Genomic DNA, 23,102 nt, shown 5'->3' on the forward strand with positions numbered 1-23,102 from the left:
TCTTACGACCAGTCTATCCATTTTTTAAACTTTTATTGTAGTCTTCTAACACTATTATTTTTAATCAACTCTCTTGAATTCCAAATTATAAAATCTCATTTGTAACATTTTAATTTGGGATAAGAAATCATTTTTATAAATAAATTTGTCAAGTTGTACATTTAAATTGTTTAAAATCTAAATAATAAGTAATTGTAATGTAGAAAATCAATAGTTGGCTTAAAATTATTTAATACAACGATCCATTTAAATGTCTAGTCAATTTAATCACATTGGATCGATGAATTTCGATTAAGGAAGCGATGTGGATGCCCAAAAGATGAAAATAAATCCTGGTCTTCAACGCCTAAAATTGTCTGCCTCTGATATTAGTCACATGCCCCAACTAAATATATAAACCTGCATTCAATGACAAGAAAATGAAGATTATTTCAGTATTATGAAACATTTGTGAGTTAGTTGTTCTCCCAAAAGAGGGGGAAAAAACAGTCCATTTTGGCTTTCATGGAAAACAATGAAATGGTTAATCCAAAATCAAACAAAATAATAGAACATAACTCAACTTGTCAATTACATAAAAGCTGAAATGTTGTGAACAAAACCAAAATCAATGGTGCATCGAAATTTCTTACATAATATATACGACTTTGTAATAGTACACAATAGGACTTTTTTTGAGTGGGGTCCCCTAAAAGTACCTGTCAAATCCAATAGTGTAATTTTCTTATTTTTCTAAAAATCAAAGATTTGAATCTCCTATCATGTTGAACTTGAAACGATAATAGAACATAAAAAAGAACCAGTCAATTAACAATTAAAAATAAGATTATATTGCAAATTTAGTCCACGTGATTTGGAAAAAGATACAATTTAGTCCTTATGGTTTATAATTAGAAGTTAGTCCTTATAGTTTTATAGAACTCTCATAAATAGTCCCTATAGCAGAGACTATGAAAATTTTATCAAATCATAAGGATCAAACTCTAACTTTTAAAATCATAGGACCTAATTCTTTTCAAACCATAGGGACAAATTTGTAATTGAACTTAAAAGATCACAATTGAATACAAGCATTAAACCAAAAAGTGATCGTATTCCCCACTCCAAATCCATAAAAATTATATCACAATGTAACAAACAGTGCTGAATTTTTCTAAGCACCAAGGTTTGATTAGATGCAAAAATTACATTCTGTCATAACACGAGGAAGAATTCAGATGAATATAAAAAAGGAAAGGGAGGAGGATTTAATTCTAACATGCTAGGATATGGCATAGCAAGAAGAATTCAGATGACTATACAGCATATAAATAATCCATAAATTCAACTTACTTGTTCATAAGCCTTTGGTGCAAAAAAGGTGAAGGGTATCATCACTTAAACAACTAAGCAATCCTCGATCGAGGCCACACGAATACTTCACATCACGAACAGGATGCTTATGTACTTTAAGATGCTGAATGGACCTAAAAGAAGGCAGTTCCTGCAAGATCAAGTCACCCATTACAGCATCTGCGGATACAAACAAGCTATTGCAGTCTTGGAGGTCTATGATGGTAGATTTCGGCAAACGTATTGCATCTACATAGGCATATGCTGAACCCAACTTTGAAAATTGTTGGAGATTGTCTTCTTTCTTGAATGCCACATGGCAGCCCACAACTCCATGCCCAGCAGTGTGAGAAGGAGAAGGTGAAGGCTGAGAATAAACTATCTCATTTGACATTCCAACTTTGGGACGGTACGAAGCAACAATTTCGTCTCTACCCAAGCAATAGGCAAGAGATGTACAAACTCCTTGATTTGTTTCGGGAACCAAAAATGGCCTTCAAAGAATGTCAATTGTACAATATTAGAAACATGCTAAAGAAGCACAAACACTTTAGTTCAATTAGCATGTCTATGTCTAATAAGTGACACACTTGAACACGTATTAGACACTCGTTAGTACAACAAATATGGTAGACATGCATAAAACACTTGTTGAGTAGACTGAAAAGACACATATGACAATATTAATAAATTTGATTGTGAAATACATCAAATAATTTTTTTAAGCATATAAATGCATCATCCCATTTACTTTGAATTTTCTTCTGGTATAAAAATGGTATATATTTTTTAATGTGTCATTGCGTCTGTGTCCTAAATTAAAAAGAAAAATGATGTGTTGTTGTGTAGGAAACCTGTGACACAAACTAGTACATAGCCTTTTCTCCTAGCAATTAAGGTGGTACCATCTGACTGAAGTAGAAATAGAAACTAATATACCACAAGGACACAACTATCTCGGTGTGACATAATAGATCCACAATGCATAATGCTGAATAGTAACGACAAAGTTAATATAGAGTAATTTCGCATTACATTAACAGGTAGGAATTGAGGCCTAAAGGCTCTTGTGATAAAGGACCCGATATGATTACTCCAAAAGTTTTGGTTCTAAAGCACAGTGAAAAATGAAGCACGGATTCATAGAACAACTTACCCTTCTCCTACTGCATCAAAATTCCATTGACATACACCATATGCAGAAGCAGACAGAACAGATTTAACATCATTAGAAAGAGTTGAGTAACTTGAAAGAGAATGTATTGTATGGATTGGATTGTTTGTCAGGCCTTGTAAGGTTTTCAGGGGACCCACAGTTTGTCGCATATCAAACATCACGAGCGAACCATTCTGAAAGCGGGAAAATGATTGAATAACCCATCAGAATCTCAATAAAAGCTTCATAGCTGATAGGACAGTTTGGACTGACCTTTAATCCAGCATAAATATAGTGTGAACTATTCTGATCCCATGAACACGACCAAGCAGCATCCTAAAGATACAAGCAATGGTATATACAACACGGTGAGACTGAAGCTTGATATAGATTATATAATAGTCATAGTTTAGTATATCCCTTTGATAGATACACAAAAACAATTTTTGTTTGATATAACCTATTAAACTTAAGCTCGCAGTGAGACTTCAAAGTTCGATATAGACTATATTATAGACAGAGACAGAACCAAACACAAATGCCCCATGAACATGACCAAGCAACCACCTTATAGTCGTGTTGTTTCATTTATAGATCCAAAAACCAAATGCATAAAGCTTCCATTTAGTTCACATCATCACAAATGATAGACATCATAAATGATAGTATACTCTTCAAGAAGCATGATACCAGAAACTAGACTCTCTCTAAAAGTAAAATTACAAAGATTCAAGGACTAATCTGTTTTCTTGGTATACTCTTTCTAAAGATTCAAAGACTTGTTCTTTCTCTACAATCCATTCTTATTAGGCGGCTTTTGGGTTGTTCTCTTGTGTAATTTTTTTCTCCTTCATAAAAGTCGAAAGACTGCTACATTATTACTTTTACAAGAAACGGCATTGTATTTATTTAACACAATAGTCTAGGTAAAGAATGGAAACTTTACCGGTAAATCATAGTCGAGGATGATATGGTTGCTTTCCATACTGCAATGATTTCATAGAATAGGTAAGTCAAGTGGAGAAACATATATGAAGAACCATATATTCAATTATCAAGATATAAAGAAGCTAATTTACCTGAGAATAGCTAATTTCTTTCCCAATGAAGAAAAAAGCACAAGGTTTCTACCAGCCGGAGAAATATGCAAGTCCCTTACAGCATTAGTACAAAAAGGAATTCTTATATCTTCCCTTTCATATGGAGACATTAAGCTTATCTGAAAAAGATATATTTAAAATAGAAACACGTTATTAGTTTCCAATATTAAATGCCTACGATGGTTGAGTTCATGACAAAAACCAGAAGCTATACCTTAGTCAGTACATGCGTACCACCAAAACCAGACTGCCTTCTTGCAACCAAAACAACTTGGTTAGAGGCATCTACATCGATTAAACGAGCACCATCCACCAGAAGCTCTTTCTAAATTACCAAACTGTGACGTCAGGATTATATGAGTGAACAACTTTTAGAAGGAAACTGACACAATTCAATGAACTTTCCAGGTATAGCATATATTATAATTTATATTAGAGATTTCATTGGGATTAAACAAAACTCAGTCTCCACTCCAATTATATACAGGCTGTCTTTTGAATCTTCAGTGATTGAGTTGTTGATTAATAATTCCTTCTTAATGATGTAGGAATATGCTTGTGTTCTTGGCCTTTTTCTTTTTAAGTCTTGACGGTTAGTTCTTGGGTTAAACCTTGTATTCAGGTGGAGACTTTTTTCCACAACCAGTTACCCTTATCTTAACTTGTAAAGGTTTGGTTTAGCTATTTTAACCTTTTTACTGCCTTTCATATCTTAATAATTTCCATCTCCAAGCAATCACATTTCAATTGACAATGCATGAATGATGATCACACATAACAGTTGTAGCTTTCTTTATTATTTAAAAGAAAACACTGAAATACTCAAAAGTTACCGTTGAAAATAGGGTTATTAACCTAGGGACGTTTATGTAATTGTGTAGATCCCTAGGGTTTCCTATTGTCTATTTACACAGTGTGTCCCTGCATATTCAATGTATCAGATTAAAAATAATAAGAAAAGTCTTTATATCGTGGTTTTTCTCCCTGTACTAGGGTTTCCACGTAACTGTGTGTTATTCTCTTCTCTACGCTTTTACTTTTAACATGGTATCAGAGCTAGGTAACGAAACCCTAGTTGCTATGGAAGAGAATCAAGCACAGTCATCTTCTGCAGATGGAACTTTGAGTTTTGACATGAAGACGGCGATTCGAGCAGCTGTAAAAGAATGTTTTCAAGCAGCCTTATCGGAGTTGCTTTCGGCCGTCCAATAGCAGTCAATGGAAAGCCGCCGTCTGTGGGAGCCGCCGCATCAAACAGGAGCTCTGATCGACGGACGGGCAGACCGCAGACAGACCAATCCGATCGTTCCAGGTGATAAGGTGTTGCCGTTCGTGCCGCTGGAGTCTGCCGCGCTGTCTTAGACACCTGCACTAGTTGGGGTCGCGCCGATTGGCCAACTCGCCTCAAATCCAATCGATTTCCAGCGAACCACGCCGAACGCGAATACCGTTGGAGTTGACCAACCTTCCGCGTCAAATGGGTCTGACCGGTCTTCCGCGTCGAACATGCTTGAACCACAGAGGCGTTTCGGCCGTCGATCTATTACCCAACGGCAAGCCATCCTGTCAGCGATCATTTCGAGTTGTCCGATTGGCTGGGTTCTTCAAAGTTGTCGGTGACCTCCGTCCAGCCGGCGACTGCCTTCCAACTGGTAATGTCGTTTCAGCAGAAAGTAGCAAACCCGGTTCTAGCTGCTTGTGGTTCGACTCATTACCCAGACGATGTGAGACAACGGTTGGCTTATCTGCAACAATAGATTTCAGATTTGGATACAATGTTTGGCACAAATCCCAATCCTGTTCAACTAGTTTATTCAGAGAACCTGGTAAACTCGTTCCCTGTTTTGTCGAATGTTTCTTATTTATCTGGTTCAATGGGTACTTCTGCAGGACTTCTTGTAGGGGGAAAATTAAATGGCCAGAATTATTTCTCCTGGTCCCAATCAATCCGAATGACCCTGGAAAGGCGTCACAAATTTGGGTACCTGACAGGGGAAATTCCAAAACCAGCACTAGGCGATCCACAAGAACGAATCTGGAAAGGAGAAGACTCACTGTTACGCTCTATTTTGATGAATAGTATGAAACCTCAAATAGGGAGACCATTATTATATGCTGCAATCGCCAAGGATATCTGGGAGGCAGCGCAAGATTTGTACTAAAAAAGACAGAATGCCTCTCGACTATATACGCTCCACAAACAGGTCCATGAATGCAAACAAGGATCCATGGACGTTACATCTTATTTTAACAAACTGTCAATACTATGGCAAGAAATGGACTTGTGTCAAGAGATTGTCTGGAACTGTGCACAAGATGGGGCCCAATACTTGAAAATCGAAGAGACAGACCATGTTTACATGTTCTTGGCTGGATTAAATCCTAAATTCGATGGTGTCCGTAGTTGAATATTAGGCCAACGCCCAACTCCTTCACTTAGAGAAGTCTGCTCCGAAATACGGCTTGAAGAGGATCGGTCGTGTGCCATGAATAATTCCATTCCTACAATTGACGCAGCTGCCTTCGTTGCAAAGTCGTCCAATGCTGATGGTGATAAAAAAAACCACGCCTGTGTGAACATTGTAAAAAGCTCTGGCACACAAAGGACCAGTGTTGGAAATTGCATGGGAAGCCCCTAAACAGCAGGCGACGACAATCTCATGACAAATCTAATACTAGTCATGCCCTAGTAAGTGACTCAATAGATGAATGCCGTAGGCGCGAAGCGTGGTAGGCCTGTGCCGGGAGTTTTCCTTCGTCTTTCAAGCCTTTTCCTAGCCACTCAAACCTTGGGGTCAGATGAGCTTTTGGGGAGCAACTGTAATTACAAGCTTAGCTGAGGCAAAAGACCCATATCTCTCTGTTTGACGGTTTAATTCTGCGTGATACCTTACATGTGCCTAAAATATCGTATAATCTATTGTTTGTCAGTAAAATAACAAGAGATTTGAAGTGTAAGGCAATTTTCTCACCTGATTCCGTTTTGTTTCAGGATCTGAAATCGGGGATGACGATTGGCATTGCCCGGCACGATAGGGGACTATACTTCCTTTCTGAAGAAGCTTCCTCTAGAGATGATCATCAAACAGGGTTTATGTCTTTAAATTTCTCTGTTTCTGAAAATGACTTTATGTTGTGGCATTTCCGTTTAGGACATCCCAATTTTCAATATATGAAGTATTTATTTCCGCATTTATTTCGTTCTTTAAATTGTGATGTGTGTATTCGTGCCAAGCAACATCATGTTTCTTTCCGATCTCAGCCTTACAAACCCTCGAGTCCTTTTTCCCTTGTTCACAGTGATGTATGGGTCCCTCACCAGTTACTACTTCCACTGGAAAACGGTGATTTACCACATTTATAGATGATCATACCCGCCTTACCTGGATTTTCCTCCTTACTGACAAATCTGAAGTGTCATCTATTTTCCAACAATTTTATACAACTGTCGAAACTCAGTTTAAAAGAAAGATTGGGATTTTACGAAGCAAATGGGCGAGAATTTTTCAATGCCTCCTTCAGGGATTTTCTTGTTTCTAAGGGTATTGTCCACCAGAACTCGTGTGCTTACACTCCGCAACAAAATGGAGTAGTTGAGCGTAAAAATTGTCATCTGGTTGAAGAGCCCGGTCTCTTATGTTATCTGCCACTCTTTCGTCATACCTATGGGGAGATGCAGTTCTCACTGTTGCCCACCTCATTAATCGGATGTCTTCTCATATTCTTAGTCTTCATACTCCTTTAGAATTGTTTAAAGAGTCCTTTTCAACTACTCGATTGATCTTTGATGTTCCTCTTCGAGTTCTTGGTTATGTTGCTTTTGTTCACTCTCATGGTCCAAACCGCACAAAATTTGCTCCGCGTGTTCAGAAGTGTGTCTTTGTTGGATATCCACTTCATCAACGTGGATATAAATGCTATCACCCGTCCTCTCGTAAGTACTATGTCTCAATGGATGTTACCTTCCTCGAAGATCAGCCGTTTTTCCCTGTTAGTCATTCAAGGGGAGAACATGAGTGAAGAGACTAACTGGTCATCATATGCTATTCTCTTAGAATCAACTTCCATTCAAACCTTGTCTAAACCTAGTTCTGAACATGACAATCCGATCCTTCCTACCAACCAAGTTCCTTGGAAAACTTACTATAGGAAGAATCTCAAGAAGGAAGCAGTGTCACGAGCATGAGTGAAGAGACTAACTGGTCATCATATGCTATTCCCTTAGAATCAACTTCCATTCAAACCTTGTCTAAATCTAGGAGCATGACAGTCCGGTCCTTCCTACCAACCAAGTTCCTTGGAAAACTTACTATAGGAAGAATCTCAGGAAGGAAACAATGTCACAACATGAGTGAAGAGACTAACTGGTCATCATATGCTATTCCCTTAGAATCAACTTCCATTCAAACCTTGTCTAGTTCTGAGCATGACAGTCCGATCCTTCCTACCAACCAAGTTCCTTGGAACACTTACTATAGGAAGAATCTCAGGAAGGAAGCAGTGTCACCTGTCGAGCCAGAACTGCCAGCTCCAGTACATGAGTCTGACCCGCCATCAGATCCAGGCATGTCCATTCCTGAAATTAATGATGTTGATGTATGTATGGAGACTGATGAATGCAGGCAAGACAGGGGAGACAGAAGTAGTAATACTGGAAAAATGGCAGAAAAGGAGATGATAGAGCGCTCGAGAAGAATAAAACTTGGGAACAGGTAGCTTTGCTTGAAGGACACAAGACAATTGGATGTAAATGGGTGTTTACTATAAAATACAAGTCAGATGGGACGATTGACCGGTACAAGGCTAGACTTGTTGCAAAAGGATTTACTTAGACCTATGGAGTAGATTATTCTGAAACTTTTTCTCCTGTAGCCAAACTTAACACTATTCGAGTGCTCTTGTCTGTTGCTGTAAATAAGGATTGGTCCCTACACCAACTTGATGTTAAAAATGCCTTTTTGAATGGGGAACTTGAGGAGGAAGTATATGAGTCCTCCTCCTGGGTTCGAGAGTCAATTCAAAAACAAGGTGTGTAGATTGAGGAAGTCATTATACGGATTGAAATAGTCTCCAAGGGCTTGGTTTGACAGGTTCACAACCTTTGAAAAAGTACAGGGGTATGTTCAGGGGCATTCTGATCACACTCTTTTTATAAAAAGATCAACATTAGGGAAGATAGCAATTCTTATTGTCTACATTGATGATTCTGACTGGGCAAGGTCTGTTGTTGATAGAAAATCAACGTCTGGGTACTGTACATTTGTTTGGGTTAATCTAGTCACCTGGAGAAGTAAGAAACAAGAAGTTGTTGCTAGAAGTAGTGCTGAGGCTGAGTATAGGGCCATGAGTCTAGGGATTTGTGAAGAAATTTGGTTGAAGAAAGTACTATCAGATCTCCAGCAAGATAATGAGCTTCCGATGAAATTGTTTTGTGACAATAAAGCTGCCATCTGTATTGCAAATAACCCGGTTCAACACGACAAAACTAAACACGTAGAGATCGACAAACATTTCATTAAGGAGAGGTTGGACAGTGGAAACATATGCATCCCCTATATTCCTTCAAATCAACAAGTTGCTGATGTACTTACAAAAGGATTACTGAGACAAAGCTTTGATTATTGTGTAAGTAAGTTGGGTCTTGTCGATATTTATGCTCCAACTTGGGGGGAGTGTTGAAAATAGGGTTATTAACCTAGGGGCGTTTATATAATTGTGTAGACCCCTAGGGTTTCCTACTGTCTATTTATACAGTGTGTCTCTGTGTATTCAGTGTATCAGATTAAAAATAATAAGAAAAGTCTCTATATCGTGGTTTTTCTCCATACACTAGGGTTTCCACGTAATTATGTGTTATTCTCTTCTCTACGCTTTTACTTTTAACAGTTGCACAAACTTAAAATGGAAATCCCCAAGGCCACCCGAACCCCACCCCCCACCCCTCAATTCTCCACACACCAGCCTACGGTTATTTAAAAATATACACTAGGAAGGAAGCTAAGAAAGGAATGTCAAATTACAAAAATAACCCATAGAGTACCTTTAAGATGAAACTGCAAGAGGCAACCTGGCCGCTAAACCTTAAGCCAAAGTTATGCTCTGCACAATATATCAATTGATAAGATGCAATCCTCATCATGATTAAAGATTTAATTCCAAAAGACATGGGAATGGAAAACCATTCACAATAGAAACATAAGCCCAAGGATTCCAGATAGACATGATCCAATTAAAGCAACAAAAGTGCAGATGATGTCTCTAACTAAACTCTGCAAGTACCAGATACAGATTTCCCGTGAAAGGTGCAATCAAGATTGGCTAGCACAGGTTTTCGCTGTGAATCTTCTAATAAATGCTCCAAATAATTTGTCCTCTGTAAAATATAAGATATTAATTGTTTAAGAAAACAAAATCATACATCAAACAAAAATGGTTTTAAAACCAATAATTGTATTGGTTTAGTTCAGAATTTATTGAGAAATTTTGTTTACCAGCACGAGGCAATATAGAAATTGTCCTAAAAAATATTCCTTTTCTTCAATTTTTTAAAATTCAGACCAAGATGGATCTTTTTCCTCCCTCTTTTTTTTCATTTTTTCATTTTTTTTCCCTAATTATCCAGGGATAAAATATTAAACTGGATGTCACATGTGTTTGAAAAGAAAGGATGAGGTTATGTGCATTTCTCCTCCTTCCAAGACACGGAATGCAGGAGCACATGATTGGATTTCTAGTCAAAGATATGTTTTCTCAAAAGTTGACTTCTGATTAGAACAAATAAACATTATGTACTTGTTCATATCCATATTTGTTTATCCTTGTGTTTACATGATTACATTTCTATACATGAAGATTATACATCTATTCCATACGAGAGTCGAGCATAATAGTAGTAACTCAGTATGAAATAAAATATCTACCAATAAGTCAGTTTGATGAATTCATGTGGATAATAAGGGGCCAGTGATATTTCTAACCTCTTTCAAAGAAGACTTAATACTATACTGCTCCAACCAAGAACCTTCCTAAAATTTAATTTCTCCACCATCATCCACCTTGAAAAATAATGCATCTCTATAAGGTTGAACCATCACTAGCAATCAAAATCCAATGGACTCGGCTACTATCATTACGCAAATATCTATTGATGTCTGACTCAAAACATCCTTCCATACTCTTAAAGACTCTGGAGTTGGTATACCTTCTACAACCATTTAAATACTAAAGCTTTACTTCTAATGTTGTCAACTCCTAAACCTGTCAAAATTAATCCACCATACTCCAAATAAATAAAAGGATTCTTACATCATTACCAACACACTTCCATAAAAAACTGTCTGGGGTATATTATAAATCAGTGCCAGTTTGAAAGGAATCTTAAAATGAGCAAAGTAATAGGCAACACTAGAAAAAAGAAAACTCGTAATCGGTAGCTACCATGCTTGAAAAGAAATACTCTTCTCACAATTTGAGAACTTTCCTCCACATCTTCTCTGCACCACAACTGCATACCATAAAACCTAAGGATTTTGGATCACTTCAAAAAGCAAGATACTTGCCCAAGAACCAACAAAGCAAGAATAGGACCAGCTACATTGGTCATGGTGAGTTAATTCCTTAATGGGAATCTCACATCCAGTTAAGTCTTCACAGATATATGGTTGGTTGGACATTGCCAGATTACAAAATATACATAGGGAACCAAACATCCAAGATTTGAGATGACACTGGTGTAGGATTGACGGTAGAACAAGAAATTTCTTTAAAAACATATGGAAATGCATCACATCACATTTAATATATCCCAAGTGGGGGTCACTTGAACATCCTACGGTCTCCTACCCAAAGGCATCAACTCAAACTATGTCATAATGGCCTTTGGAAACCCAACTATATTTTTTTTCATGCCAAGTGCGATAAAAACCACCGGCTTTGACCTAGTTACTGACACCAAAGCAAGGTGCAACAAATTGAAAGTTGAAAATACTACTAGATGAATACAGTTTGAAACAAGACGCATAAGATAGGATATTTGGCCAACAACCTAAAACAAAGCATCACAATAGAAAATAGTCAAATTCCAATGATAAGAGGCATACACCAAGTGCAACAAAAATTTTAGAGGACAGGGAGAAGGATACTGCGAGAATTGGCAGGTCCCCAACTCTAAATCAGTATTAAAAAACCAATTAGCCTATGAAGAGAAGCTAACTATATGGAACTTTGCAAATTGAAAATAGACCTCAGTGAGTTCACGAACTTTCAACTGCAAATCTGTTTCTCTCTTTTTCCATTCAACTTCTTTTTTAGACCAATCAGCATCCTACACATTGAAGACCATAACAAACAAACAGAACGATACAACTGTCAAAATATCATAATTCAAATCAAATGGAAAGTAAATATATATATATATATAAGAGCTTGAAGGTCATAACAAACAAACATAAGAGATATGTGACATATGTTTATGAAAGTTTGAAGCGCACTCAAGCACAATAATAGAATGGGATTTCCCTCCCTCCCTTCCTTTGTGTGGCACAAAATGGGAAAACGTAATAATTTCTTATATATGAAAAGATGTAATATTGTGAAACTTCTAAAAAAATTAGAGGTTTTGTTAGAGATTATTGTGAGAAATTAACATTTATTTAGAAAAGGAAAGAAAGTTGAGGTTGCACTTTTTATAAAACGGTTGAGAGATAAAAAAAATGGAATGAAAGTTTGAAATATATTAAGAGCAAATTCATATTATAAGTTACTTTAAAGGGGTAGATTTCTACAGACCTTCTTCTCAAGAGAGGCACAAGTAGCCTCAAGTGACTGGATTCTCTGTAAAAAGAGAAAAAAAGGCAGAATGCTAGTCAAGATTAGCCTCCTTCATAGAACTTAAAAGCACATATCAACTGATAGAAATTTGGAAAACCTTTTGAGATTCTCCATCAGCAGCCGCAATTCGTGGTGCAAAAAGTTTCCTGACATCCTTTGTGGAACACTTCCTATTGCACTGTGGACACTTTTTTTTTTTTGGAGGGGGGAGGTTAAATTTTATGTAAATAATTCATAGTTTATCAAAATGCATGACCTAACCATTGCGTGGAAAAATACCTTCCCTGCATTTTTATGTTGTCGCAGCCATCTATTGATACAATACATGCCATACAGATGCCCACAAGGAAGACAACTGCAGTCACATGAGACAATTAGAGGACTTCAAGGAACATTAAAATGGGTAGTGATCTGGTTCATTTACAATTCATTAGCTCTGACTATACCAATTTCACCAAAAAGTATGAATTACCAAAATAAAAGACCTAATCAAGAGAGACTACATGTACTATCTTCTGAACATAGTACAATCCCAAAAATCACTGAATCATACTGTCCAAAATAGAGTTGATATTCATGAAGAAGCAATTGATATCATGGACTACGAGGATAACTTAATTGAACAGATAATTCTGAAGTATGGGCCTCTTTATTGCAAGTTCAAATCTAAACTGGTTACAACATGAGCGATTTACTTTATAGCCCCATGGTAACTATCTTGTAAACAGTCACCAATAAAGTGTGAAAAAAAAAAAAAGAAAAAAAAAATACAGAACTGATATATTAGCAACCAATCATTTTCTAGTCTTCGACTGAACTTTTCCTTAAAGAAATTGAAAATTTTCAAAATTCGTGAGAAGAAATACCCAAGAAACACATAAAAGATACATGATATAGTGCGCGAGAGAGGAATAGAGATTAATTGCTCGCACCAGATATGGTGGTCACCGTAATTGGTCCACGGCTCCATGCAAATAGAGCAAGTGAAGTCGTTATTGCACTCATTCTGTGAAGAAGTCGCTTCGCCTCCCTCGGTCCTTCTACGCTTGTCTACCTCTTCCTCAACCCAAAACGAAACCCTAGCTTGAGCAGATTCAGAAGGCCCTGTTTGTGAAGCCCTAGGAGATTGCACAATCTCAGTAACATAATCAATTTCTTCTCCCGCATGCTCTTCCACTGTTTCCTCACCGTCGTCAGTCTCCTCATCATCCTCTTCTTCGTCTCCTCCATTGTCGTCATCTTCAACCTCGTAATGAACATGCATGATGTCAGTGTCGCGAGGGATAGAATCCGGCATTGACGACTCAAAACGTGAAGACAACGCAGAATAATCTGTTCGTTCCTTCAAGCCCTAGCCGCCTTCTCAGCTATCAATTCCCGATTCTGTAACGGAAAGCTTCGCTGCTCGGCCGACAATGGCGTTTTCTTTCTTGAGGCGCCAATTCAGAGTTCGGTGGAAAGTGGAAAATTTTATCAGATTCGCTTCCCGCCTTGGAAATTTTATATCGAATATTTATGGTAGGTGGAGAATTTTGAAACGGAAATTTGAAAATAATAAATTCAATAAAAAGAAAGTTACATTTTTTTTTTTTTAAGATGTGTGTTTGTTAGCGGATCCAAAATTTTAATTTAATAGTTTTTTAAAATGTGATTGATATTATATTTATAAATCATAAAATTTGTTCTAATTATCTACTAAATATTAGTTGACAATGAACTATTATTAATTTATTTAGGAACATAGTGTATGTTAGTTTTTTTTGTATGATTATCATTTTTACATATTATATAATTTATAATACATTACATAATACATATTTTACATTTTAAAAAATAAGTTAATTAGTTTTTATTATAATATATTGTAGTCCTAAGTATTTTCATATTTATTTAATATAATTTTGCACGTTAAAGTTCAAAATTCAAATTCTAAATACAATGAAAACATAAAAGTGTTAGTTTCTAAAATCTGTACCATTTGGACTACAGAAACTAAAAACAGTTTTCAGAAACAAAATTCGAGATGTTTGTCAAACATATATTTTCTAAAAACATGAAATATAATATGGATTCCCTCCCAAACAGACCCTTATATTATGAAAATTTTAAGCAATGCGTTTTAGGACGGTTTTCAAAAATGGAAAAATAAACCAAAATATTTACAAAATATGGTAACATTTTAAAATTTATCAATGATAAACAGACATTCATAGAGTCTATCAGTATCTATCATTGATCGATTCTGAAATTTGCTATATTTTGTAAATATTTTTTGTAGTTTTGACTTTTGAAATAATTTTTCTTTTTCTAATTACAAAATTGGTCTGAATAATAATAATTTTTTAAAAAAATAATAAATAAGAATTTTTTTTAGATAAATAGGAATTTAATTTTGAAAGTAGGAACTTTATTTATAGTACATAAGTACTAAATTTTAACCTTCTCCAAACCACATAAATCAAATTTACAATTTAACATTATTTGTTAATTTTATTTTTAACAATGGATAATTGACAAACTGGCAAAAATAATCCTTAAAGGTCGTATAGTGACTAACATCATTTTTAAAAAGTACGTTTGATATCTAGTTGAATTTTATGTCTTCTCAAATTTAAAAATTTTAATAAATATATGAAAAATACCAACTAGGTTATTTAAAATTTTAACATAGGGTGAATTTAAAACGGAAAGATGGGAACAATAATTGAGGATGGATTTGTTTTAATCCAATTGATTATTGATCTTTCATTTTCTTTTGTTTATTTGAATTTAGATATTATAAGGGCAAAATGGTAATATAAAACACTTTCTTTTCAATATCTGAAAACAAACTTCAAGGATTACAAATCAATTTGGTTCCAAAGGGCAAATAGTACTTTGAAATCATTTAATGCATTAAAAATACAAGAATTTCAAAGTATTTCTATCTAAATCTTGATACCAATTAGCAAACTAAACATGAATATTGTCTTGTAGATCCTTCCAATATAACGTTGATACTGATAATATCCTACACGCCTGACTTGAACAAGATTCAGAGAGCAACGTCTTGTGAAATATACACCCAAACCAGCATGATTATGGTGCTTCTAGAGATGTTCACGGGTCGGAACGAGGCCAAGGATGCCATTCTCCATCCCCGTTCTTCATTTCATTCTTAAAAAATCAATTAATTTAAATCAACATAAATCAACAGTGTTAGTAAATTTCAATTAAACAATTAACTTTATCACTAAATTGTTTATTTGAATGAAAATTTAAGTTTAAAGATAAATTACTCAAAGTTTGGTCTAAAAAAGCTAATTAATTTTTCTAGTAGAAAGAAATAAATATAAATCAAATTATTCACATATATATCCAAATTTAAACATTCAATTTAAACATATTCATTATCTTTCCCAATAAATAATCAATTTTGAAATTTAAATGTAATATTTATATATTAATAATAATAATAATAACATAACATCAGATAACTATACTAAATAAATATATAAAAGCTAATCGGGACGAGGACGGGATCGGGACCGGAGAATACATTCCCCGTCCCCGTTTAACTCATGGCGAGTTTTTTTCCCACTCCCTCCCCCATTCCTCGCCTAATCGGAAAATTTCCGTAAAACCCCGTCCCCGAGAAAAAATTGAACATCTTTAGGTACTTCCACACACAATATTTAGCACGGTTGAGATCTACTCGTCGTCTGAGACGGCCATATTGAGTTTGTACAACTTTGAATTATATATGTTATTCTTTATTTTTTTCATTTGGGAATTTGTTGTTACTCTTTATGATTTATTTAGTTCCTTTTGATTCAAAAATTCACCTGAAACAATATTCCACCACACGATATAACAAAAAATGATATGAAATGACAAATATCAAACAAAACTATCAATTGTAAATCTACTATGAAGGTATGGAGTTCTCCCTTGACTCGACTCTCCAAAAGTCAAGGGTCCAGTATGCTTACCTGTAGAGTATGTAGGCCATTATATATTCTTTCTAGCAACTTAATCAAAATCAACGCGAACTTATCGTTACTACATCGACAACTAACCGTAACTGTTCTACATGACTTCAAAAGGAAAAAGAGAATGAAATACTAGCTCAAACAATTTGGTTTATCAAGAGAATGAGATTGGTGAGTAAACAAGCTCAATCTCTGAAGATCAAATACCAAAACAAAGCCATTATCAGTGTAGCTATATAGTGAGTATTCCATCCTCTAATAATTACGGATGATGATAATATGGTGCTCAATCTATATTGTCTTTAAGAGTGCAACCACAACCTGTCGTGCAGTCGTTCTTCCCCAGCACCAAACATTTCATCTACTTTTTCACCGTCGTGGTAAAAATGAAATGTCGGAGTGTAGCGAATGTGTTGAGTTGTTTCTGGACATTCATCAATGTCTGCATAGATGAAAGACAACTTTGGAAAATGGTTACTCAATCGACAAAATGCTGGAAGAATCTGACTGCACACACGACACCTGAAACCAACAAGAAGGAACCTAATAAGCCCTGCAGGTTCTAACATATATACCACAGACCAATCCAAAAGGTTGAATTTTAGCACCAGATTCAAACAATAACCTCCCTGAAATGGAACACAGAGCTTTGTTAGCAAGTTTTAACATTAACCCCACAATTTAAGTTATCTTTCTAGTCAACCAATGTAGATTGAATCAAATTTCACAATTCCCCATTACCGAAACTGTTGCTAAGAACAATGCCGAATGGTCAAACGAAATCTGAAGCAAGATGCATCACCTATGCTGAGACTTGAGAGAGAGAGGCCGAGACATTTCTTACTCTAGTACTATGTTGCCTTTAACTTCCTTTGTTTTCTACGAGTCTAACTTTTTTCATACAGGCAAAAACCTCAAACACTTCGTGTTCAACCTCTTAAGAAAAAGTTTGGACTTACCAAGATGCCCCATAATTGATAACTGCCTGCAGAGTAATTGAATAATGAAAATCAAAGAATCAAGTACCCAAGAAAACTTCGAAACTAGGGAAATGGGAAACAAAATTTGATGGAAGATTATAAGGCAGCTTACAGTGGTTTTGGAGGACTTGATTTGACGAAGAACATTCTTGAAATCTTGATCGCTAGAAGCACTCTTCAAGTTACCATGGTGATTGACTGGAAGACACAAACCTGTGCCTTCTAGCCCCTTCTTCTCCTTGTCCTCCATCTCCTTTTGGCTATGGCGGCTACTGCTTCCAAATTTTGAGTAGTGAAGAAGAGAAATCTGTTTCCTTTTCTAAAAGCTTCTAGCTAGTGATTTCCATTAAAGCCACTCGAAGTCATGCCAGTTTGAGAATCGTTGTAACGACTCGACTTTCTAAGACCTCTAACTGAAGACATTACTACATGTATAATAATTGAAAATTGCAATTAGTTGAAAGCGACACAATCTAAGATGCACACGAAGGCACACAAACTGATATGTACATAGCTACTAGTCACTATGATCTCTAGCATACAAAATGCAATAATTGGGCCCACAACACAAATACTCATTATCATAACACATGAAATTTACATAGCATGCTTATAAATTTTTATCAATCAATAAAAGCAAAACAAACAAGCTTTTCTAAACTTATTTTGGCAAGGCCAATGATGTGGTTATTTAATCCCAACCTGTTTTGGCCTTTGTTTTGTTAAGGCTTTGCGTGCCTTTTAGGCCTTTAAGTTTGTTTTTAAACATGTCCAGTAAGTTGTAGGTTGGTTTAGAAAGTCTTTAAATGCAAAGCCTCTCTTTGTTGTTAAGACTGATTGACATTTTGAATAAAATATCCTCTTTGGTTTACCCCCGGCCAAAAAATATATTTATTTAATTCTTTCCTAGCACATAAACATTCCAATAAAAGAGTCCCTCCCTTCAAATTGTACTCCCAATAATCAAGAAAAATAATCTCCTTTTGACTTAGAGAAACCTCACTCCAAATCCAAAAATACAAGCCAAAACAACTTCAACCTTCATGTTCATGTTCCAAGACGTAAATTCATCTTAAGTCTTTAAACAACTTATACAAATTTTGGCTTAATTCAAATCCACTTCAGAACTACACACAATGGTTCGAACCTATGCATATAGAAACCCATTACAAGTGAATTCAAGAACTAAAAATGGATTTCGGTGAGCAATACTTATCAAAAAGTCACTGGAACTATCTCAACCTTATTGGACAGCCGACTCTACGCGCTTAATCCCTAGAATCTAACATCAAAACAATATGGGTCACCTAAATTTTTGGCCAAACTTAGTGGGTAATAATCAAGAATAGCCAATAAAACTCCAAAAACCCTCAGAAACTCTTACCCACTACGAGAACAAGCAGCGCCAGCGATCGACGACAAGTGATTGCGGCAGCGACCGGCTTGAAGGATGTCGACGGCGATGCTGGGCTGTGGCGGATAGGGCTGGAAAGTTAAGACGGAGTTAGAGAAAGAGAATAAAAAACCAGAGGGAAGGGAATTGAAACACCGGCGGCGGTTGTACGAAGACGGCGTGCCGTGGTCGTGGCCTGCAGACAGCGACAGCGACAGCGACGGAGTTGGGCGGAAGTCTGGGGTTTGCAACGGTTGGGCGGCGAAGAGTGAGAGGCTGTGAGAGAGAAACCAAGAGAGGGACTGGGAAAGAACGGAGGATAGCGCCGGCGCGGTTGTATGGATGGACTCTAGTTGGACCCCAAATGAAAAATGAGGAAAAATGAAAATGGTATAGATGATCTAAAATAAGAGGTCCCAAGAAAAATGGGTATTTTTTTTAAAATCAATGAAAAGTAGACTTATTCCTATATTATCATTGTATGAAATTATCACTTTAATCCTAAATATATTCTTACTCTTTTCTTTGTTTTGCAACATTTTTCTCTCTCTCTCTTTTTCGATGTTTCTTCTTCTTTCTCTCTTCTTCTATTTTTACGATTTTTTTTGCGATTATTTTGTTTTTTTTCATACATTCTTCCATTTTCTTTTCTTTTGTCTTTTCTTTGCATTTCTACTTCTTCATTTTTTTTCTTTTATTGCTTTTCTTTACATCAAGCATCGAGCATCGAGCATTGATCATAAAGCATAGAACATTGAATATCGAGCATTAAAGTGCTACAAACCTTTTTTTTTCAAGTGTTTCGGAGTTATGATGCATTAGGTATTTACCCATACATTAAGTAATCATCGATAAAACTGATGAAATATTCATACCCTCCTTTTGCTCTAACATTCATTGAACCACAAAGGTCTAAATGTACTAATTCTAAGGGTTATTTGACTCTAAGACCTTTTCCAGAAAAAAATAATTTATTCATTTTACCCTCAAGATAAGATTCACTTGGTGGTAATGAATTGTCTTCTAACTAATTTATATGATTGTTCTTAACTAATCTCTCAATCCTATTGAGATTTATATAACCAAGTTTCAAGTGCCAAAGATAGGCGTTTGGAGAATTTTTTTGTTTCTTATTTTGAGTTTCAGTTGTTTTAAACATCTCTATGTTCAAAATGACTTTACCTTAGTTGGTTTTAACATATACAAGTTATATTCTCTAGTTTTGTAGAACAAATCTTGATATCTTTCGAAATAATGAACACTTCATTATTTTCGAAAAAGACTTTGTAATTTTGTTATAGCAAACATGAGACAGCTATTAAATTTCTCTTCATAAATGGAATATAATAAACATTTTCAAGTAAAATATATCTATCTCCTACAAATAACTTCATATCTCCCACTGTTTTAGCTGAAACAACCTTCCCGTTCCCTACCTTGAAGGTTACTTCGCCTTTTGTAAGTTGTATCTAGGAACTAGTTTCCTGAATGAAAGTACAGATATGATTAGCGACACCTGAATCTACTATCCAGGTCTTTTTGTTATTTTCCACTAAGCATATTTTGATCACAAGCAAATCATATTTAATTCGTTGTTATGCTTTCATATCCTCATCTATGAAGTTCAAAACCTTTTGATTTGAAGACGATTTGGGAGATAGAGGACATTCCTCTGTTAAAACAAATTTTGAATCATCATATGCCAGTATATTTGATTTGCATGTTGAATGATTAAAACCGTTAACTAAACTGGAAGCGTGTAATTTTGAAGAATTTGACATGCTGATATTTTAAACAAATTCTAATCAGCAAATTGTAATTAAACCCAATTACATTTTTAGCAAAAGTAATAATGTACCCAAATTTCATTATTTATTTGCAACGATACTATAGTGGATCAGAATAATTGCTACCGAGGGGCTGTCAAATATTCCTTCACTAAAGGAAGACATTCTTGACTAAATACTATATCCAGAATAACTCTTACTCCTATAGTCATCTAGTTACCGTTTTCGGTCAGAAACTACTAACACTTAGTAATTTTGTAAGTGCAACCCTCCATTTTCAGATTTCAGAGGTCGGTCCCAACGATGCTACTGAATTTGAGAGTCAAGATTGGGAATGAACCTAAGAAATCCTAGCCATTTCTGGAGTTTGAGTTGTTCTGAATCTCATGTTACAACCTTCCAAGAGGATAGCCGTCGTTAAACGACTAGCAAAGGTTGCCTAAAGTCAACAAGCAGGCGCAACATAAAAATCTCACGATCCAAACCAATGGAAGAGACCGCAGGACACGTTGACACATATCCTTCACCCACCTACTATGAACTACTTTCCCAATTCACCTTGATCTTGACCCATGTAAACACTTTTCGAATGAAGGTCACTCCCAGGGTGATATGAAACCAAGCATGAATCTCACGGTGTGAACTTTTAAGGATGTGATAGCTAGCATCAATATATCACATATATTTATTTCTATTATGAACTACTTCCCCTATTCACCTTGATATTGACTTTTGCAAACACTTTCCAAATGGAGGCCACTCTCAGGATGACACGAAGTGAAGCATGAATCTCATAGTGTGAACTCTTAGAGACGTGATAGCTAAGAATAACACATCGTATATGTTATTAATCTCTCACGGAAGCGTTCTAACAACATATCATATATGTTCATTAATCTCCCACTGAAGTGTTCTATTTGTTCGGGTATACTTTTATTTAGGTTTATTCCGACTAATTAAAAAATCGAAGTCTATTTGGTTTATCCAAGTATAACGATTATAAATGGATTTAACCTATAATGTCTAGGTGATAAACCCGTTTTATTACTTCACATCGCTCATGCATGCTCATAAAACCAATTAACAACTCTCAATTATTCGGTCATAATCCCCAGGTAGGAGGTGTTCCGTAGACCATCAACATAAGTACCTCCAGCCTTAGACAAGATTATATACCGATTGAGTTTGTAACTATGTTTTATAAGATAACGACCTATTTTAACTATTAAAACGAGTGGTTAACCTACGTGAGTATGCAACTTATCTTTGTTATGGATTTTAATGTCTAATCAATTTTATAATAACTTATAAAATAATAGACATGCTTTGCATTCATAACATACATCAAAGCATTCAAACTTTAATATAGCACTTATATTAAATTTTAGAAACCCTAAACATGTAAATTATATATTATAACTCTTTATAATATATATTCAATGCATGTAACATGCTTTCTATGGTGAGATTTTAAATCTACATGACATACAATATGCACATACATGTTTTAATTTAAATATAACATACATAACATGCATAAATATTTAAACAACACTGAAACGGTTCAACTTTGGCATTCTAAGCAAGCAATAATAACTAATTATTACAAAACAACTAAAAAACTTCTCCAAAACTATCCTGGACCACTCGATCCGACCCGAACCAGGTTTTCAAGGCTGTAGATGAGGCTGAACTGGACTCCATGGTGTATGAACCAGACTAGAGAAGAACCAAGCTAGTTGAACCGATCTTCACACGTGCAAACCGGCTCACGAACGAGTGCATTGCTGGGCTGGGATGAGCAGCGTTGCAACGTTCCATACCAGTGTTACAATGCCTCGGGCTGAAGGTGAGCAGGATTGCAACGCTCTGTGGGTAGGTTGCAACACTGCCTGGCAGTGGCCTCTTCTCTAGTTTTTGCTGCTGACCATGCTTGCTTCGAAGTTCAATTACAGCCTAAATATAACTTTATTGACTCCAATAAAATTATAGACTCTATAACACACATATAAGCTTGTCAATCATTAGCCAATTAAAATTAACAACTGAATCAAAGAGTAATCTAATACCAAAGTTGAATTTTAACCATATCAATCAACTAAACATGCATCCATAGAAATTCACCCACCAAACTCAAATTAATGTTAATTGAGTGCTTAAATCATGCTCTAATACCAATTTATGGAAAGTACGAGCAAGTAACAGAAGCAATCAGAATCAATAAGCACTTTAATTACACATAATTTGAGTTCTAAAAGCATGCAAAATAGCAATTTACCAAAGAAGAGAGTTTCAGAACGTATACCTTTGATGAATCCTCTAAATCCCAGCTGCTCTCCATGAATTTGATCTTTAAATCATTAGTAGACCACCCAAAGTGCCTTCTCTACTATTCTTAGTCTTGGATTTGAGTGGTCGAACTCAATATTGAAATGAATTGAGTATGAGATTGAGAGGATTTTTTTTAGAAAGAGAGGATTTTTGTAGAAATTCCCCAAATTCCAATCTTCAACTCTAAATTTTAAGAAATTTCTTAGCTTTTATGTAACCTTTA

The 23,102-nt window shown here is 35.6% G+C and overlaps 2 protein-coding genes across 5 annotated transcripts; both read right to left on the reverse strand.

The window, feature by feature from the left end:
* Window positions 1-113: 113 nt before the first annotated feature.
* Window positions 114-13,905, reverse strand: LOC120073377 (Transducin/WD40 repeat-like superfamily protein). 3 transcript variants are annotated; one of them, XR_005480748.2, is made up of 15 exons: window positions 13,350-13,905; window positions 12,697-12,772; window positions 12,515-12,604; window positions 12,376-12,420; window positions 11,831-11,911; window positions 9,868-9,961; window positions 9,629-9,687; window positions 3,803-3,913; window positions 3,568-3,707; window positions 3,435-3,474; window positions 2,762-2,824; window positions 2,489-2,682; window positions 1,333-1,826; window positions 633-698; window positions 114-399 (listed from the first exon to the last, which is right to left on the reverse strand). XR_005480748.2 is itself a non-coding variant. In XM_039026202.2 (14 exons), exons 1-13 carry the CDS (start codon window positions 13,712-13,714, stop codon window positions 1,337-1,339), a joined length of 1,830 nt encoding a protein of 609 aa, XP_038882130.1. In that variant the 5' UTR covers window positions 13,715-13,905; the 3' UTR covers window positions 114-399; window positions 1,333-1,336. The 3 variants fall into 3 exon arrangements, 2 of the variants coding, with proteins under 2 accessions (XP_038882130.1, XP_038882129.1); XM_039026202.2 differs by lacking the exon at window positions 633-698 and having other exon boundaries at window positions 11,849-11,911; XM_039026201.2 differs by lacking the exon at window positions 633-698.
* Window positions 13,906-16,428: 2,523 nt separating this feature from the next.
* On the reverse strand, window positions 16,429-19,240 carry LOC120073764 (Thioredoxin superfamily protein). Of its 2 annotated transcripts, none has more exons than XM_039026590.2 (4): window positions 18,753-19,240; window positions 17,481-17,793; window positions 17,348-17,373; window positions 16,429-16,910 (listed from the first exon to the last, which is right to left on the reverse strand). In XM_039026590.2, the coding sequence occupies exons 2-4, from the start codon at window positions 17,616-17,618 to the stop codon at window positions 16,691-16,693; spliced, it is 384 nt and encodes a 127-aa protein (XP_038882518.1). In that variant the 5' UTR covers window positions 17,619-17,793; window positions 18,753-19,240; the 3' UTR covers window positions 16,429-16,690. The 2 variants fall into 2 exon arrangements, with proteins under 2 accessions (XP_038882518.1, XP_038882519.1); XM_039026591.2 differs by having other exon boundaries at window positions 17,481-17,640; window positions 18,753-19,150.
* Window positions 19,241-23,102: the final 3,862 nt, after the last annotated feature.

Source organism: Benincasa hispida, chromosome 3 (genome assembly GCF_027475165.1).
Source record: "Benincasa hispida cultivar pf3 chromosome 3, pf3_genome.v1.1, whole genome shotgun sequence".
Taxonomy (NCBI): domain Eukaryota; kingdom Viridiplantae; phylum Streptophyta; class Magnoliopsida; order Cucurbitales; family Cucurbitaceae; genus Benincasa; species Benincasa hispida.

Excerpts from the sequence above, each read along its gene's own strand:
- LOC120073377 (XM_039026201.2), bottom strand. The coding sequence starts at position 13,714 with ATGCCGGATTCTATCCCTCGCGACACTGACATCATGCATGTTCATTAC. Across the intron at positions 12,773-13,349 it reads TACGGTGACCACCATATCTG|TTGTCTTCCTTGTGGGCATC; the intron begins GTGCGAGCAATT and ends ATGTGACTGCAG. Across the intron at positions 12,421-12,514 it reads CTGATGGAGAATCTCAAAAG|AGAATCCAGTCACTTGAGGC; the intron begins GTTTTCCAAATT and ends CTCTTTTTACAG.
- LOC120073764 (XM_039026590.2), bottom strand. The coding sequence starts at position 17,618 with ATGGAGGACAAGGAGAAGAAGGGGCTAGAAGGCACAGGTTTGTGTCTT. Across the intron at positions 17,374-17,480 it reads TCAAGTCCTCCAAAACCACT|GCAGTTATCAATTATGGGGC; the intron begins GTAAGCTGCCTT and ends ATTACTCTGCAG. Across the intron at positions 16,911-17,347 it reads ATCAATTATGGGGCATCTTG|GTGTCGTGTGTGCAGTCAGA; the intron begins GTAAGTCCAAAC and ends TGTTGGTTTCAG.